At 36.9% G+C, this 16,706-nt stretch overlaps 1 protein-coding gene across 3 annotated transcripts in view; it reads left to right on the forward strand.

The window, feature by feature from the left end:
* Positions 1 to 438: 438 nt before the first annotated feature.
* LOC114687275 (cytochrome P450 3A4-like) overlaps positions 439 to 16,706 on the forward strand; it is a 54,007-nt gene continuing 37,739 nt past the window's right edge. For all 3 annotated transcript variants that reach the window (XM_037198470.1, XM_037198471.1, XM_028861965.2), the window contains exons 1-4: positions 439 to 724; positions 2,138 to 2,231; positions 9,191 to 9,243; positions 10,675 to 10,774. In XM_037198470.1, coding sequence (XP_037054365.1) covers positions 654 to 724; positions 2,138 to 2,231; positions 9,191 to 9,243; positions 10,675 to 10,774 — 318 coding nt within the window. In that variant the 5' untranslated portion in view covers positions 439 to 653. The remainder of the gene's footprint in view (positions 725 to 2,137; positions 2,232 to 9,190; positions 9,244 to 10,674; positions 10,775 to 16,706) is intronic.

The raw sequence follows: 16,706 nt of genomic DNA on the forward strand, positions 1-16,706 counted from the left end.
GCTTGGGCATGGCAAAATTCTTGGGTTTGCTTAAAGCTTTTGTTTTGTACTAGCATCCTTGAAGATAGTAGCCTGAAAATGGAATGCCATATGCCTCTAGATTCTTAAAAAAATGGGTTATCAGGTTAATTAGTAAGAATGGTAACTCCATTAATTATGTCAAAACTTGAGAGAAAGTGTTTGGAAATGATAAAACTGTGTCTTGTCACAGCTTATCAATGATGACTAAGAGATGAACAAAAGGAAGTGAAACACATGTCCAAAAACAAAAATGATAAGATCTTTGTTTTAGAACAAATTAAATGTCACCCATTGTATTCCATTTCTGGTAAACATCCATGACCTCTGATCTAACCAAGACTATTGGTTTAGTTATTTATTAACTTCTTACATAAAATTAACTTTGAAAAGTCAAAATACATGTTACTGTGAACTATCAACTACTATCAACTGAAGAGGACACTCATATTATCTATACCCATAATACATAGTCTGTTGGTCATTTTATTTGCAGTAGTGACTGCTCCAACTCCTTTTCTAGAACATTAATACTGCAGATTTTCTTCACAGATTCACACCTGGACTCAGAAGGAGAACGCATGTCCTCACCTACTAGGAAAAGTCAGAGAGAAATTTCTTGAAGAAAAAGAGCAATGGACCTGATTCCAAACTTTGCCATAGAAACATGGGCACTGCTGGCTACCATCCTGGTGCTCCTCTACCTGTGAGTAATTGCCTGGATGCCTCTCTTATGTGGCCTAACCATTGGGATGATTTTCTGGCCCTTTTTCCCTGTCAGAATGCCAAAAGATATAATGCAATGGAAATTCATACTCCATAGCTGAACACATTTTGGTTGTAAACTAAACCATTTAATTCACATTGCTTTTCAGACAAATGCTCTCAACTCTTGTTAAGATGCCAATGCTGTGCACAATCAGGAGAAGGCTTAATTTGTTTTCTCTCATTAGTCTTATAATTTGTTTGTCATTTTGCAGTAGGAAGGTTTGAGAGACATAGAACTCCCAATGAGAGAAACTACACAAGAGATATTAATAATTACTTAGACTCAGGCCTGCCTTTACAGAGAGTATTGTCACAGAGATTCTTTGATTACTGACATAATAACTAACTACCTTGTGACTGATCATTTTAGTATAGAATGCTGCCATTTTGCAGTCTAGGGTGTAGGGAGAACCAGGACAGAGAAAAGATGTTTTATGTAGTTCATTTCTTCCTAAGTTTATTTGGGTACTACATGGTGCTATTCAACTTTTCTGGGAAAGATGGGAGCAAATACCCTTGTCCTCAGTAGGACACAAGTGACAGACCAATATAACCATCCTACAAAGTCTGCCTGGAGAGACATGAGTTTATTAGTTTATCACAGGAATCTGTTTGAAAGGTTACTTGCACAAGCATGAATGACTCAAAGGCAACTGTAACATCAAAACCCCACACCTGAACTGATGACTTGCAACATCACTATTTTAAAAATAAATATTTATTTTTATATTGTCCCTATGAATGATTTGCATGAATGTATTATGTGTATCACATGCATGCCTTATGCTCATGTAGGTTAAAGCAAGGCACTGGATTCTCAGGTAGTGGAATTATAAACTGTTGTTAGCTGTCATCTGGGGAATAGGAATCCAACCTGGATCATCTGTAAGAGCAGCAAATACTCTTAACTGCTGAGCCATCTCCCCAGCCCAAAAGCTGCACCTGGAAAGCTCTTCACAGTTTTCAGTCTGAGGGACAGGCAAGGTCAGAGAGTCTTGTCAGGAAGTTCTGCTGGTGGGCTATTCACCCCTTCTGAGCAACCTCATTGTTCACTGCTTAAATAAAGTTGAGGCAGGATCATGTAGACCTTGCATTGCAGGTTACCCACACTGATGATTTGTGTATATTCACATATACATGCATATCTACTCATATATTAAGTAAATAATATATATGAATTAGTATATATCTATATCTATATCTATATCCATATCCATATCTATATATCTCATTATGTGTATATGTGTGTATGTGGGAATGTGAGTATTTATGTATATCTATGTGTAAGAATATGAATAACTATGTGTATGATGAACAAGCCTGTGATCTGATTTTCTCCTTCATGTTTTAGTTATGGGACCTCTTCTCATGGACTGTTTAAGAAGCTGGGGATTCCTGGCCCCAAACCTCTGCCTTTTGTTGGGACAATGCTTAACTACAGGAGGGTGAGTGCTGTTGGGTTCTCTACTTTGCTTCTGTGATTGTGTCACTTATAAAAATGTCATTAAACCTGTGCCAGTTCATCTATGCAAATGTCCAGTGGGATTAATGGTAAGACTTTCAGTTGGCAAATTGGGTTACACTGAAATTGTTGCCAGGTTACCTTTGGTTATTACTGACATGTGTTTGTGACCTCAGGTTTGTATCAGATCTGGTGAGTACCCTAGCTGTTGCCACACTAAGACTTGAGCCTAAAATGCTGATGTGTAGATTTTGGGAGCCTCAAAGACTTCATTTGTTTTTCAGTACAGCTTCCAGAAATGTAGTTATTCTTACTCTTTTTTTAAAGAAATACATGAAGGCCACTTAATATCAACTCTTCAATGTAGTAGGAATCTTAAAGAGTCTTTATTAATAAAATCAAACCTGAGCCAGGTATTGGGGTGAACTGGAAGATCAGAGAACCAGAACAAGTCACAGCTACCTTACCTTGCCAGATCCTCAGCTGGTCTTGTTTCCTCAGACTGGAGACTCTGAGTCCTCATCCAGAATGGGTCTCAGCTGAACTGCTGCTCAAAAGCCTGAATGCTTGACCAGGCCAAATGCTTCTAGTTTCTGGTCCTCACAGCTTATATATCTTTCTGCCTTCTATCACCACTCCCTGGGATTAAAGGCTCGCTTTCTGGGATTAAAGGCATGTATCCTTGAACACATGGATTTCTGCCTAGCTCTGCCTCCCAAGTGCTGGGATTAAAGGTGTGTGCTACCACTGCCTATCCTCTATGTTTAATATTGTGGCTGTGGAATATAATATGTATAACTGCATACATATATCCCTATACATGTAACACTATAATACATACTGTGACTTTACACAGAGTTTTTCTGGATGCTTCCTAAAGGCTGGACACTTGGCCGTCCTTCCTAAATTTATGCCCAGGAGCAGCACTTACGTGCAGACTGCACTCTTGGCAGATTTGCTTCTCTGAATGCTCAAGGTTTACTTATCAGATCATAATTCTTCAAAACCAAGGACTCCATTGCTTAAATTCCTAAGATTTCCATGCTTTTTGCCCCAATTTGAAAAAGCAATAACTTCTTTATGATTTTTGGATGACCCATTTTTTAAGGTATTCTTTGAAATACAGTTCTTGGATTTGGTTTTTGGTTTTGTTTCATGTAGTGGCTCCTATAGACAAGACTAGCCTTAAACTTGCTGTTCAGATGATGACCACAGATTACTTAATCTCCTTACTCAGTGTTTGTGCATACCATGATATCTTATTTGTAGGTGACTTGGTACCAATTCTAGGACTGTGATTATGCTATGCTGACCCAAACCTGCAGGAATAAGGGACCCAAAGGTGGGGTTTTGAGACAGAGGACCAAGTGAGAGAAATAAAAAAGACAGATACCTGGGACTTGGATAACTTACATAAGCTGATGAATTATGTCAAGCAAGTTTGATGATCAGCATACCTTGTTTCATGCTATTTATAGGGGAAAATAGTCAAGGTCAATTGAGAGCCAAATAAAACAATGTTCAGCAAAGAGAACCCAGGATACCTCAAACACAGCTAACTTAAGACTGATAACCACAACCCAGTGTAAAGAGTAGGATCCACAGAAACTGAAACCTTAACTTCCTAGAGGCCCCAGTTCCAAACCCAGGGAGAAGTTTGTCAGATCTGTTCCTGGAATGCCTCAGAACTGACATATCTTTGTCCTTTTGCAATATTGTCTGACAGAACTTTGGATTAGTCTGGATCACACAGGATCTCCCCAACTTTTTACTTTACATGGCCCAATGGATTATTTGTGTCTAAAAGTTTAAGAGCCCCAGATACTCCTTAAACAAGCAAATGTCTCTGAATATTGTCAGATGAATTACCAACACAAGTAATCTGTGGAATATACTCAACAAATATTTAACAATGTTTAAGAGATAACTTTTTGCAGTTTGTAATAAATCCTTGGTTGGCTGAAGAGTTCAATTGAATGTGTGATGAGCAAGGCCCATGTCAGTCACTTTTACTTGAGGGTTAAGAAATCCAACCTAACATTCTCATGTTTCATATTCCCTGTAAATGATTTTTAATTCCTCCGTTTCCATTCCTATTCATTATAATTTAAAGGAGCAGCAGAGATGTATCTAAAACCAGCATGACACTGTAAAGATGATTAATGTTGCATTGCTTGTATTGTATCTCCTATGCTAAATACCAAAAAATTTAAAGCATTTAACTTAACTTCTAGTTGTTATTTTTATTTTTATCTATGTTCTTGTGATACCAGAGCTACAGAAATGTTATAAGGAATATGATTTTCAAAATGAGCACTATCCACTTGTTTGGCAAGGGCCACTGTGGAAACGGCCTCTGACTTGAGAGCTGTAAGTGCTACAAAAATTATAGTTAAAATAATATCTAGAAATCTTTTTAAGTAAAAGTCTAATGTAGTTCAAAGAGAATCTGTTGTTCAAAGTCACAATACTTGAAGTATTATTAGTTTGTATAGAACCATAGTAAATGGAGACTGTTAAAAGAAGGCTCCCATAAGCAACAGCCTCTATACAATTAGTGAGGATATGAGTAACATGTAATTTTAAAGTCCCTTCCTTTAACAAAGGGACTCTCAGTCAGTTACATACATGGACGGGTAACACAAGCAGTGAGGCAAAATACAAAATGATATGCATGCCATGGTTGGTCATCTTTTCTAAAATCCCATAGATTACCCCATTATCAAGGATGGTAGCTCACAGCCTAAGGTCCCTTTGAACCTTTTCCTCTAAAGATAGTCTAAACAGAACATGGCCAATGAGAGGATTCTAGGATATTATCTTCATCCAGACTAGATGGGCAACTCAAAGACAATTCAACCAGTACTTCAGATCATCTATTCAAAGGCAAGGAGTACTTTAGAATCATGGAGCAAGCCACCCACAGGGATTCCATTCTGAACCAGGGCACAGGATTATCACTGCATTCTGGGAAATGTCCATACAAACTGATAACTTATGGGTTATCAGAATGATGAATGAGTTGATGATGCTTGATTTTTGATCTTACATACCCTCTTAAACTATAGGCCTTCCCAGTCTCTCACACGAGAAGAACATAGTCATACTGTCTGATTAGTGACAAACAAATAGGAATAATTTATGATATACCAATATAGATAAAGTGAGCACAGCTAGGTACCACATGCGAAACATCAGAACTGTGAAATAAACAAGCATATCATTAGTAAATACTCTAGAAGGCAGGTCTTCCTATGTGACTGGATGGGACAAAGAGGATGTCAGTTACACAGGCTCAGTAGACTCTCACACTTTCCACCTGTGTGACAGAGAATATGTCAGAAATGCTAAAAAAAAATTGAATGTAATTAACAGACTTTTCTGTCTCCTTGACCACTTAAATTCTTCTTCAGTGAGAGGTTCAATCTGTTCCCAAGATGGGAGTGGGCTGTCCATGGGGGACTGCAAGGGATGTAGCAGACTGCATGCTCCCTTCAAACTCATCATCATCTGCATCCTCAGCTTCTGGGACCTGTACCCCAGCAAATGTCTTCATAGCCTGGGAATTCAGGACCAAGTGTTTTGGGAATCAATGTGGTCTATCAGCTTCCTATGGGAAAATACAACATCCTCTCCCATACATGAGCTCATGGTTATGACCAACCCATTTACCCTATAACAGGATCTTTCCACAAAACCTCTCCTTCTGGAGCATGTCTACTCATATATGCTCCCCAGCAGTTAATCCTTACTGTTCTGTTCTCAATGTGTTGAAATAAACTAGAGAGTAGTATTGGAAAATTTGAATTAAAGAATCGGCAGGCTATAACTTATGAACCTGGCCCATAAGGTCAAAGAGAACTATCAAGAGTCATTGAAGGCTCAAAGTGAATCAAGTTGTGAAGAGGTGAAGGGGCAAACTATCATGTCAATTTATCATGTAATAAATTCATGGGCTTGAGAATACCTATGTTCTTTATAAGCCAAGCAAGAATTTCATAATAAGATGGCAAGGGACAGCCAGGATCAGTGGGCAGAAAAATCCATTCTATGGGTACCCTAGATTGTAAGAGTATGCCAGAAGGGTATGTGGGAGTAGGTAATAGTATAGGAGATAAAAGAAGCTTCATATCAATACTGGTCAGCTGCACATGAGCAATGATTTGATGTACTAATTATAAGGTCTTTTTATACTTTAGAGTAAGCTGTCTAGAAGTGGGATCATTATCTCCATTTAAAAAGGAAAAAAAAAAGACTCAGATCTTTTCTAGTATGTTACAGGGAAGGTCTAAACCCATCATATCCCCTGGCATCTTTTGAAAATCAGTTAATGTTAGGAATTACATGTGGATCTTTGTGGGTAAATGGTACTGTCTTCTGTAATATGATCTAAATAAGAAAAGGGAGCTGTAACCTGTGATATTTCTAAGGAAATTTCCAGCTGAGACTGTTAGAAGTGATGCTGGACTGTGAGAAATAACTGAGTAATTAAATTTTCAGTAGGTACTTAAATCATGTAGGTAATAAATCAATTAGGTAATAAATAATCATGAGAGAAGGGTACTTTTGTCTAACTAGAAGTAAGACTTGAGTAATAAATTGTTGACTCACATTGGGGCTATTGGCCATACCATGTAGTAGCATCTTCTACTGATCTTTCTTCATGAGTTTCTGAAAACTAGAGGAAGGAAGGCTAAAAGCAAAATGAGGAGAGTCTTGAGGAGAATGGGGTTTGCTCAGTTAAACAAGTAGGAGCTGATTCAGGTGATTTTAAAACTGTACCAGCAAAAAGGATGTTCCTCATCATCATCTGAGGTATCCTGAAGTTAATGTAATTCAAGAAATTAACCTCTGTCCTCACCCTCAGGGCCTTTTATCTCTGTTTTTGACATCTTATTTTTATCTTAGTCCCCAAGTGTGTTTTGGAGTATACTGGTAGATATACATGGATACTGAATTAAAAATGAATATGTGACAGTATTAAATCCTACAGTACAAACCCCAAATAGGAAACTCTTATGACCCTCATAGGTGTTATTCTGTCTTTAAGCTTTCACCTACTGTTCCCATATCTTTAAATTTATAGAACCTTATTCTGGGAACAAAGAACATATTTCTCATTGAAAGTAAGGAATTTATCTAAGTACCATGGTGATACATGCCAAAGTAGAAGCTGATGAATCATATGAAAGAAAAGAGATTGTTCTTTAGAATCTTTTCGTCTCATGTTTTACTCTCAGCTATTCCTCCATTCCTTCTTTCTTACAGGTCCCCAAGTCTGACTCTTTTTGTATATTTAGCATAGTAACACTCAGTCTTGAAGATTTCTATTAATCTCAAGCCCACACCACATTAAGTGAATAAGAAAGAATGAGGATCACAATGGGCAAGGTGGTGAGATTATTTGGAGAAGGACCATGTGTGACAAATAAAGAAGATATGTAGCTCTCCCCAGGAAGTCTTGCATAAAATTATGAGTTATATTAGAAGTTTATTAAGCAGCATAGATTCTTACATGCTATTTGTAGAGGGGAAATGGCCAATGTTAGCATACAGCTAAGTCAGACAATGCTGGCAAAGAGAACACAGGATACCACAGACACAGATGTGTTAGGACTGAACCACAGCCCCAAAACATCAAATCCTCAAAAAATACAACCTTCACTGTTTTGAGGCACTGGCTTAATCTCTAGACTGGACCTTGCCACAAGTTCAGTTCCTGGACAAGGAAACAGAAGTAATGTTCTCTTTGTCATTTCATTAGAGTCTTGAAGAATGCCTTGGATCAGTCTGGCTCTATACACTAGGCATGCACTATACAGACTGGGCTCTATCATCTGCCTAGAGACAGTTTCACACAGTTGAAATTTACAGTGACTGAATGCAAATTTCCCTGTTGGAAAATGCTTACCTTGAATGGACAAAGCCCTGGGCTTGATCCAACACCATATAAACTGGACATGGGGGCATGTACCCATAATGCCTACATTCCAGAATATCAGAATTTCAAGGTCACTTTTAGATACACAGATAATTTTAGTCCAGGCTGAGTTACTTGGGATTCTATCTCCACAAATTAAATTGCCTGGTTTTTTTCTCAGGTTTCAGAGGTGAATGTTCAAAACAAGCATTGAATTTTATGTTTTCTTTATGTGAGGCAGCATATCCTCATCTTTCCACATTGAACAGGTACACTAGGTGAAAATTCATTTGCCTGCACTTCCTTGTTACATTTCATTTAATATAATGAGCAGCAGTTATGTATATCTAATATGCTACATACATCTCTGTTATTTTAAATTTCCTGACTATACTGAAATCCTAGAAAAGTCTTAAAGTGAGTGAAAAGGGAAGCAAATATGTTTTGTGTTTTTTGTTTGTTTGTTTGTTTTGTTTTGCCTTTTTGAGACAGAGTTTTTCTGTGTAGCTTTGGAGCCTATCCTGGAACTCACTCTGTAGATAAGGCTGGCCTTGAACTCACAGATATCCCCCTGTCACTGACTCCAGAGTGCTGGGATTAAAGGTATGCACCACCATGCCTGGCCACAAATATATTTTGTACATTTATAGCAATGTCCCTGACTCTTGGTACCCTCAGGCACTCAAGAAAGGGAAAAGACAGAGTGTTCCAGGATTGCACAGTCAAAACAAAACCAGACAACTACCACAAATAAAGACAGTTACTACTTTTAATAAAGAAGAAACAATTTTTGACTGGGCAATATCCAGAAAAGAAATCATGAATATCTTTAAATCCCCTATGTCAAATATCTCCTGCATTTTCTTTTTTCTCTCAGAGAACTTGGAAGAATTCCCATTAATTGCTTGGTAGGAAAATTAAATAACAAGCCTGAAGTCCCACGATTTGAATCATTTGTTTCCCATTTTGTGACCGATATAGGTAGAAAAGTAATTACTTTTATTTTTCCTTTCTTTTCCCAGGGCATATCGATATATGATTTAGAATGCCAAAAACAGTATGGAGATATGTGGGGGTGAGTATTCTCCAAATGTCCAACATGTACATTTGTTACTCTATGATACCAAACTGCATGAGAACTTTGTCAGTCCAGAGTTAATTGGGACACCTTTGCCTGTTTTAAAGTGTCTGAAATCCTATCCTGCCAAGGTTCCATATAAGTGTTGTTGCCCCAGTCTGAAGTAAGATGAGGACATTGCAGGTAATGATTTGTCTGCACCCTTTGATGTTCCAGAGACACCTAGCCTTACTTTAACCCAATGTCTTATAAGGTTCCTGCCTCTATTTGTTCTTCCTCAAGACTTTTGAAAATTGTAATTAATGCATTAATTCAGATTCATTGAATATATGCTCATAAATTCAGGAGAGTGTCTCCTGCCCATACTGATTTATACTTAGATAAAAGCAAAAAAAAAAATTAAAAAATATTTCCAGTAAATCTGGACTTTTCAAAGATACGCTGAGGGGAAAATGAGCATTTGTAGTTATTATTTTTGTTTGATTTAATGTTTGTATAAAGTATGTTTTTTATTTTTATTACTTTGTTTTTTATTTGAGGTTATAATTGCATCCTTTCTCCTGTTTTTTGTATGTATGTTTTCAGGGCTGATCATGTGGAATTGCATAACCAGTTTGTGTGCTCTTCCCTGGGGAAGACCGTTTCTCTCATTCTCAGTAATCCTTACCTGCCTGTACTTCTTTCTATAGGTGTGAGGCATCCCAGGCTTTCCCCCATGGTTTATTTTCTGAGACCAGGTCTCAATATATCCAACGATGGTATGGAAGTCACTATGAGTCCATATTGGCCTAGAAGTCTCTGTCTTCCTTATCTGCCTCCTGGCTACTGGTCTTAGAATTCTGCACCTTCATACTTTGTTGAATTTTCTTTTACTTTTCAATTTTTATTACATGTTTTAGAAGGCATTGATTATTTAATAAGAATGTGTATGGCTATTCCCTCTCAACATATACTATTCACTTTGAAGAAAAGGTGTTGGATAAGTTACACCATTCTCTTGACTGCTGGGTTTGTTTCATTAATTATTTTTTGTGATGATTGAGGCAACTGGGGATTTGTCTAGAGCCTGTCAAGAAGTGACATCACTAGGCTATGTGCCACAAGCAAGGCAGAAGAGGCTCTGCCTCTTCATTTCTTATCCATCATCAGAAAGCACAGCATTAATCTCAGGGTCTGTTGAGCTCCCTTGCCATGAGACCCAAGGCCATGGGCTTTCTGTGATGCATTTGTAATGGCTCCAATTGAAAGTTGCCAGAAACATTATTGCTTGTCAATTGTTAATAATTTGTCCTTTCGGGCAGTAGAGTAGCAGTGAATAATCACTTGGTATTCTTACAGAAGACTAGTTTCAGTTCACAGAAGTATGTATTATAGAACAAGAGGTAAAATCAGAATCAATATATAATCATCTCCATCTTCCCAATACAGGCTATATAATGGGCTGCTCCCTGTGCTGGTTATCACCGAACCAGATATGATCAAGAATGTGCTAGTGAAAGAATTTTATTCTATTTTCACAAATCGACATGTAGGTATTCTTTTTTTTAATGTGAAGATTATACACACCAAACAAGTTATATATAGGAATATATATATATATATATATATATATATATATATATATATGTGTGTGTGTGTGTGTGTGTGTGTGTGTGTGTGTGTAAATATGTGTGTGTGTGTATGTATTCAATAACAATTATTGAAACAACCAGGCATGAATATAAAAAGAAAAGAAAAGGTATATGGAAGTATTTGGAAGGGAGAAATGTTGCAATTACATTATAATCTCAAAAATAAACCTCAAAAGGTAAGTATTCATTTAATTTTTTATGATCCCACTTTGTCTAGCAGTTAGGATTTTGTGTTTTGCTCAGGAGGCCTAGCTTCCACTTCCAGTATAGGAACACCTGTATCTTTCAAAGAAAAAATCAGCTGGCTTTGGTACAGTACACCTTTAATCCCAGCATTCTGGAGGCAGAGGCAGGTGGATCTCTGTGAGTTTGAACCCAGCTGGTCTATAAATCAAGTTCCAGGATAGCCAGGGATACACAGGGGAAGCCTGTCTTGAAAAGAAATAAACAAACAAAAGAAATTATTATGAGAGGCTGAAGATGTTGATTTGTAGTAGCTTAACCTGACCTAGAGTTCAATCTCAACCAGCACAAAATGAACAAACATTTTGTAATAAAATTGTTATGGATTCACTGTAATTTGCCAACAATGTACAAGTCATGCTATGTGTCTTCATGCTGTTTTGTTCAGATGGGAACAACCTTTCCCAAGGAGAAATTCTCAGCACTCAGAGATAAGCAGAAAACTTCTTTCATTGGTTCACAACCATCATTTAAGCGGTCCCAACTTGCTGTCTAAGTGGGTATTCATGGTGGTCACTTCTCAAGGGGGAAGGGCAGATGTGACCCTGGTCAGTAGGGAATGGACAAGCAGGGTCACAAAGCAGAAGTCACTAGTTCATTTTAGCCGCTCTGCAGTCTCAGGGTAGAGACTGGCTGTTACTGTCTCCTTATACTCTTGTCACCCCATAGTCCCCAAGGAAGCTTAGTAATCATAAATAAGGTTAAAGTTGGTGGTTTCCTTTCTCCATCAGTTTTTCCTAGGCAGTTCATTATTTATTTTATGTGGCAGTGTGTTTAAGCTTTATTAGTAAGTGTCAGTGCTTGCATTCAAACTGAGTTTGGTCTGATGACAGAGCTAAGATAATTTAATCACATTTCTATACCTCCTGGTATAAACAGCTTTGAATGGTACTTTTAAATTTTTTTTAGTTAAAATACAAATATTTTATTTGCTTACTCCTACTCATTCCCCCCTCGTTCCCACCCCAGCTCCCTTTAGATAATATAAAATATTTAATCCCTAGGTGTCATTAATCATTCCCTCTTCCCCTCCTGTATTTTCCTCCTTCTTCCTTCTCTAGTTAAGAGTCCCTCCCATTTTCCCCATTTCTCCTTCATATTACCTGTGTCCTGCTATTTCCCTCTTTGGGATCCCCCTTATCATAGCCCCATTTTAGTCCTACTTTCTTTGATCTCTCTGCTGTATACACACATCTGTAGATTGAGGGCTAGGAACCAATGGTATGAAAGAACATGGGGTATTTGTCTTTGTGGATCTGGGTTATCTCACTCAATATAATATTTTCTAGTTCCACTTGTTCACTGCATGGTTTCAATTTTATTTACAGCTAAATGGAGCTCCATTGTATACATATACTGCATTTTCAATATCTATTCACTATCTATTAGTTGAAGGATATTTAGGTTGTTTTCATTTCCTAGTAATTGTGAACAGAGCATCAATGAACATATCTGCACAAGCATCTGTGGAGTAGAATGTGGTCTTTTTTGAAGAATTTCCAAGAAGTGGTAAAAGCTGGTTTACATGGTAGATTTATTTTTAGTTTATTGGAGCACTATCCACAATGATTTTCAGATTGCACCAGTTTGCAATCACACAGTAGATTATGATTCCATTTTCCTACATCCTCACTAGCATTTGTTGTTGTTGGTTGTCTTGATTTTAGCCATTCTGAGATTGGTAGTATGAAATCTCAAAGTTGTTCTAATTTTTATTTACCTAATTTCTATGGGTAATGAACAATCAGTAGATATTTTTTAGATATTTTTATGTCTTCTTTTGAGAATTTTTCAACTCTATTACCCACCTTCCTTGAGACAGAGTCTCTCTGCAAAGCCATGGTTATCCTAGAACTCACCATGTAGACCAGGGTATACTTCAAATCACATGAATCCACCCCCCTTTTCCTCTGGCGCACTGGTATTAAAGGTATGAGACACTATGCCCATCTCTCATATCTCATTTTTAAATTGAGTCATTTGTGTTTTTAAGTCTTTGGGTTTTTTTTGGCGGGGGGTAACTTATAGATTCTGATATTAAACCATTATCAGATGTGTAGCTGGCAAAGATTCTCACTTTGTAGGGTTTGCCTTCACTCAATTGATTGCCTTCTCTGCTGTACAAAGCTTTTTAATTTTGGGAGGCAATATTTGTCAATTGTTGACCTTAATTTCCAGACAAATGGAGTCCTATTCATGAACTCCTTTCTTACACCTACATTCTTTAGGATACTGCTTCAGTTTTCTTCTGGAAGATCTAGCATTTCAGATTTTACTGTGATGTCTTTGATCTATTTGTAGAAAGTTTTCAGTAAGATGATTGATATGGGTCTAATTCATTCTGTTACATGTGGACATCCTGTTTTCACAGCACATTTGTTAAAGATACTGTCTATTCTCCAGTGTGTATTTTTGGATCTTTGTCAAATATCAGGTGGCTATAGACATGTGTACTCATGTTCTAGTCTTTTGTTTCCTCCATTGATCTATATATCTATTTTTCCACCAGTAAGATACATTGTTTTTAATACTGCTGTGGAACATATTTTGAAATCTGGAATGATAATTATTTCTGCATTGTTCTTATTATTAATGATTGATCTGGTTATCCAGGATCTTTTTTGATTCCATGTGGATTTTAAATTTTTTTTCTAGTTCTGTGAAGAATGTTGTGATTTTCTTGGTGTTGCCTTGAGTCTATAAATTGCTTTTGGTAGAATCATCATTTTCACAATGTCATTTATACTAGTACAGAATCAAAGGATGTCTTTCTGCCTTGTAGTGTCTCAATCTCTTTATTCTGAGATTTAAAGCTTTAACTGTAGAGTTCTTTCCCCTCCTTGAATATGTTCATTGCCAGGTCTATTATATAATTTGAAGGTATTTTAAGTAGAGATGCATCCATGATCTCCTTCTCAACCTGCTAGTGTACATATTGGCTCCCTGCCTCTTTACTGAAATTGTTCATCATTTATACATGTTTTCTAGTAGAATGTATATTTATATATGTATAAATATATTGTATATATATTCTGCAAATAAGAATAATTTGACTTTTTCTTTTTGTATAATTTCCTTCTCTTGTTATTTTGCTCTAGCCAGTGCTTTGAAGATTATACTGAAAAAAGAACAGGGATAGTGCACAGTCCTGTCTCGCTCTTGATTTTATTTTATTTTAATGGTATTGCTTGAATATTTCTCCATTGAGGATAATGTTGGCTGTGGGTTTGCAATATAGAGCATTTATTATTTTGTTGTGAATTATATATTTTATTTGATGCATGGTTCTGTCATTCTTACTCTCTCGAGAACTTTTATAATGAAGGTATGCTGATTTGTTTTCAAAAACTATCTCAAAAGTATCTCCTCTGCCAATATTGGAACTCATTATGTAGTTCAGGATGATGTTGACCTCCCAGATATCTACCTGCCTCTCCATCCTATGTGCTGAGCTTAAACACACAGCATCACTGTGCTGAACATTTTTAACCATTTATTTATTTATTCATTTATATACTAATTCTTTTTAATTTTAAAATTAGGTGTGTGCATGTACATCAGAATGTGGGTATGTGCACATGAGTAATGAGAGTAATTCTTATTTTATGTCTTCATTATTTCATATATGTGTGTATTATCAAATTTATTATGATATTATTGCAACAAATACAATACATGATAACATGGATATATAATACACACGCCTATATACATGTATATGTATGTGTGTGTGTTGCTTATATTCACCTCCTATTACCTAAGCTTGTCTCTCTCCAATTCTTACTATTTCTCTTCCTTTTTTAAATTATATTTCATTCTCCTCTAGTGTCTTTAAAAAATTGGATGACTCTAGTGAATCTAGTACGTGTTGATTACAAGAAAATATATGCCAGGCGGTGGTGGCGCATGCCTTTAATCCCAGCACACGGGAGGCAGAGCCAGGCAGATCTCTGTGAGTTCGAGGCCAGCTTGGGCTACCAAGTGAGTTCCAGGAAAGGCGCAAAGCTACGCAGAGAAACCCTGTCTCAAAAAATCAAAAAAAAAAAAAAAAAAGAAAGAAAGAAAATATATATTATAAAACTATTTTCAGGAATATAGAGACGCTATCACTCTCTACACTGCTAAAGTAAATGGTTCTCCCTTCTCTGGTCGCCACTACCTACTTATAAATCCTAAGGGAGACAGAACCTCATGAACCTTTCCCTTCTCTATGGTGGAATGTTGATGGGTGTTATCTTGTGAATGGACTTGGGCCAATAATTGCAATTCTGGAACTGTAGTGATATTTCATGCACAGAAGTGAACTTTCTGTATGTCTCTAAGCTTCCTGTTGTTCAAAAAATGTATAAGAAATTTTATTTATGTTTATTTAAATATGCATATGTGTTTGTGAATATGAGTAAAGTACCCATGAAACCATAAGAAGTTGTTGGATTCCCTGCTTCTAGATGCACAGACAATTGCCCTACCTGACAGGGGTTTTGGAGACTGAACTCAGGTTCTTGTCAAGAGCAGTATATTTTCTTAACTAGTGAGCCTCTTCTGCAGGCCAGACCTTATATTTCTTCTGCTCCTCTCCCTTTTTCAATCTCCCCTGAGTAGGTGATTTAGATGTCATATTTAGGAGTGATCATTCTGAAGTCACCTTTTTTTTTTTACATTGTCTAGTTATAAATTGCTATATTAATTTTTGGCCATGGTAAAATGAAACTTCTAAGACAAACACTGACAGAAGTAATCTGAGGATATAAACATAAGATTCTAGAGGGCAATTAGATGAGCATCACATTCCATTTTGTAGCAACAACAGTTGTTTCTGCACTAGGGCCTATGACATGCTTTTATCAGCTTTACAATACTGCATATGGAAAGATGCGTCAGGCATCAAGAAAACTAACTGCTATTACACAAGACAAGGGTTCAATTCCCAGTAGCCACATGGTACCTGAACTCAACACTAAGTCCAATCTCATTGGATCTGATGCCCTCTACTGGGCTCTGCAGACACTGCACATTTTTAGTACAGATGTGTTGAAGATATACATGGAATAATGCTCTTGCAAATATTAGTAGCTCCACAGATATGGTGGGTGACATCACAAGCTTCTTTCCTGTCTGTGCTGGATTTGTAAAATTTAACTGATCTTCTAGAAGTCTAGTGGGCATAACCATAGCAACTGTGAGTCCATGTGAGTAATACTCATGTCATGCCCAGAATCAAGACCTTCATGGCACTCCTCTGGCTCTAGGAGTCTTTGAACCATGTCTTCCACAATGTTTCCTGAGCCTTGGGGGTGAGTGGTTGTAGGTATTCTATCACTTTCAATTTCCTTATTTTTTGTATATTTTTTTGTTCCATGTAGTTAATAACATATCTATATGGAAATATTTCCCATTGCAGTGAAATCTGAGTGCCTTTTAGTTTATCTTTTGCCTCTCATTGCAAAAGCTAGACACCAGGTTCGGATGTAGTAAAAGGTGAGAACTAGTTGTTTAAAATCATCGCTTAATGGGAAAATCAGTGTTTCTTAACAAAGTGAAGTGCTGGATGAAGAAGGTTTTGCTCGATATAGTTTTTATCATATG

The sequence above is a fragment of the Peromyscus leucopus genome, chromosome 23 (genome assembly GCF_004664715.2).
Source record: "Peromyscus leucopus breed LL Stock chromosome 23, UCI_PerLeu_2.1, whole genome shotgun sequence".
Taxonomy (NCBI): domain Eukaryota; kingdom Metazoa; phylum Chordata; class Mammalia; order Rodentia; family Cricetidae; genus Peromyscus; species Peromyscus leucopus.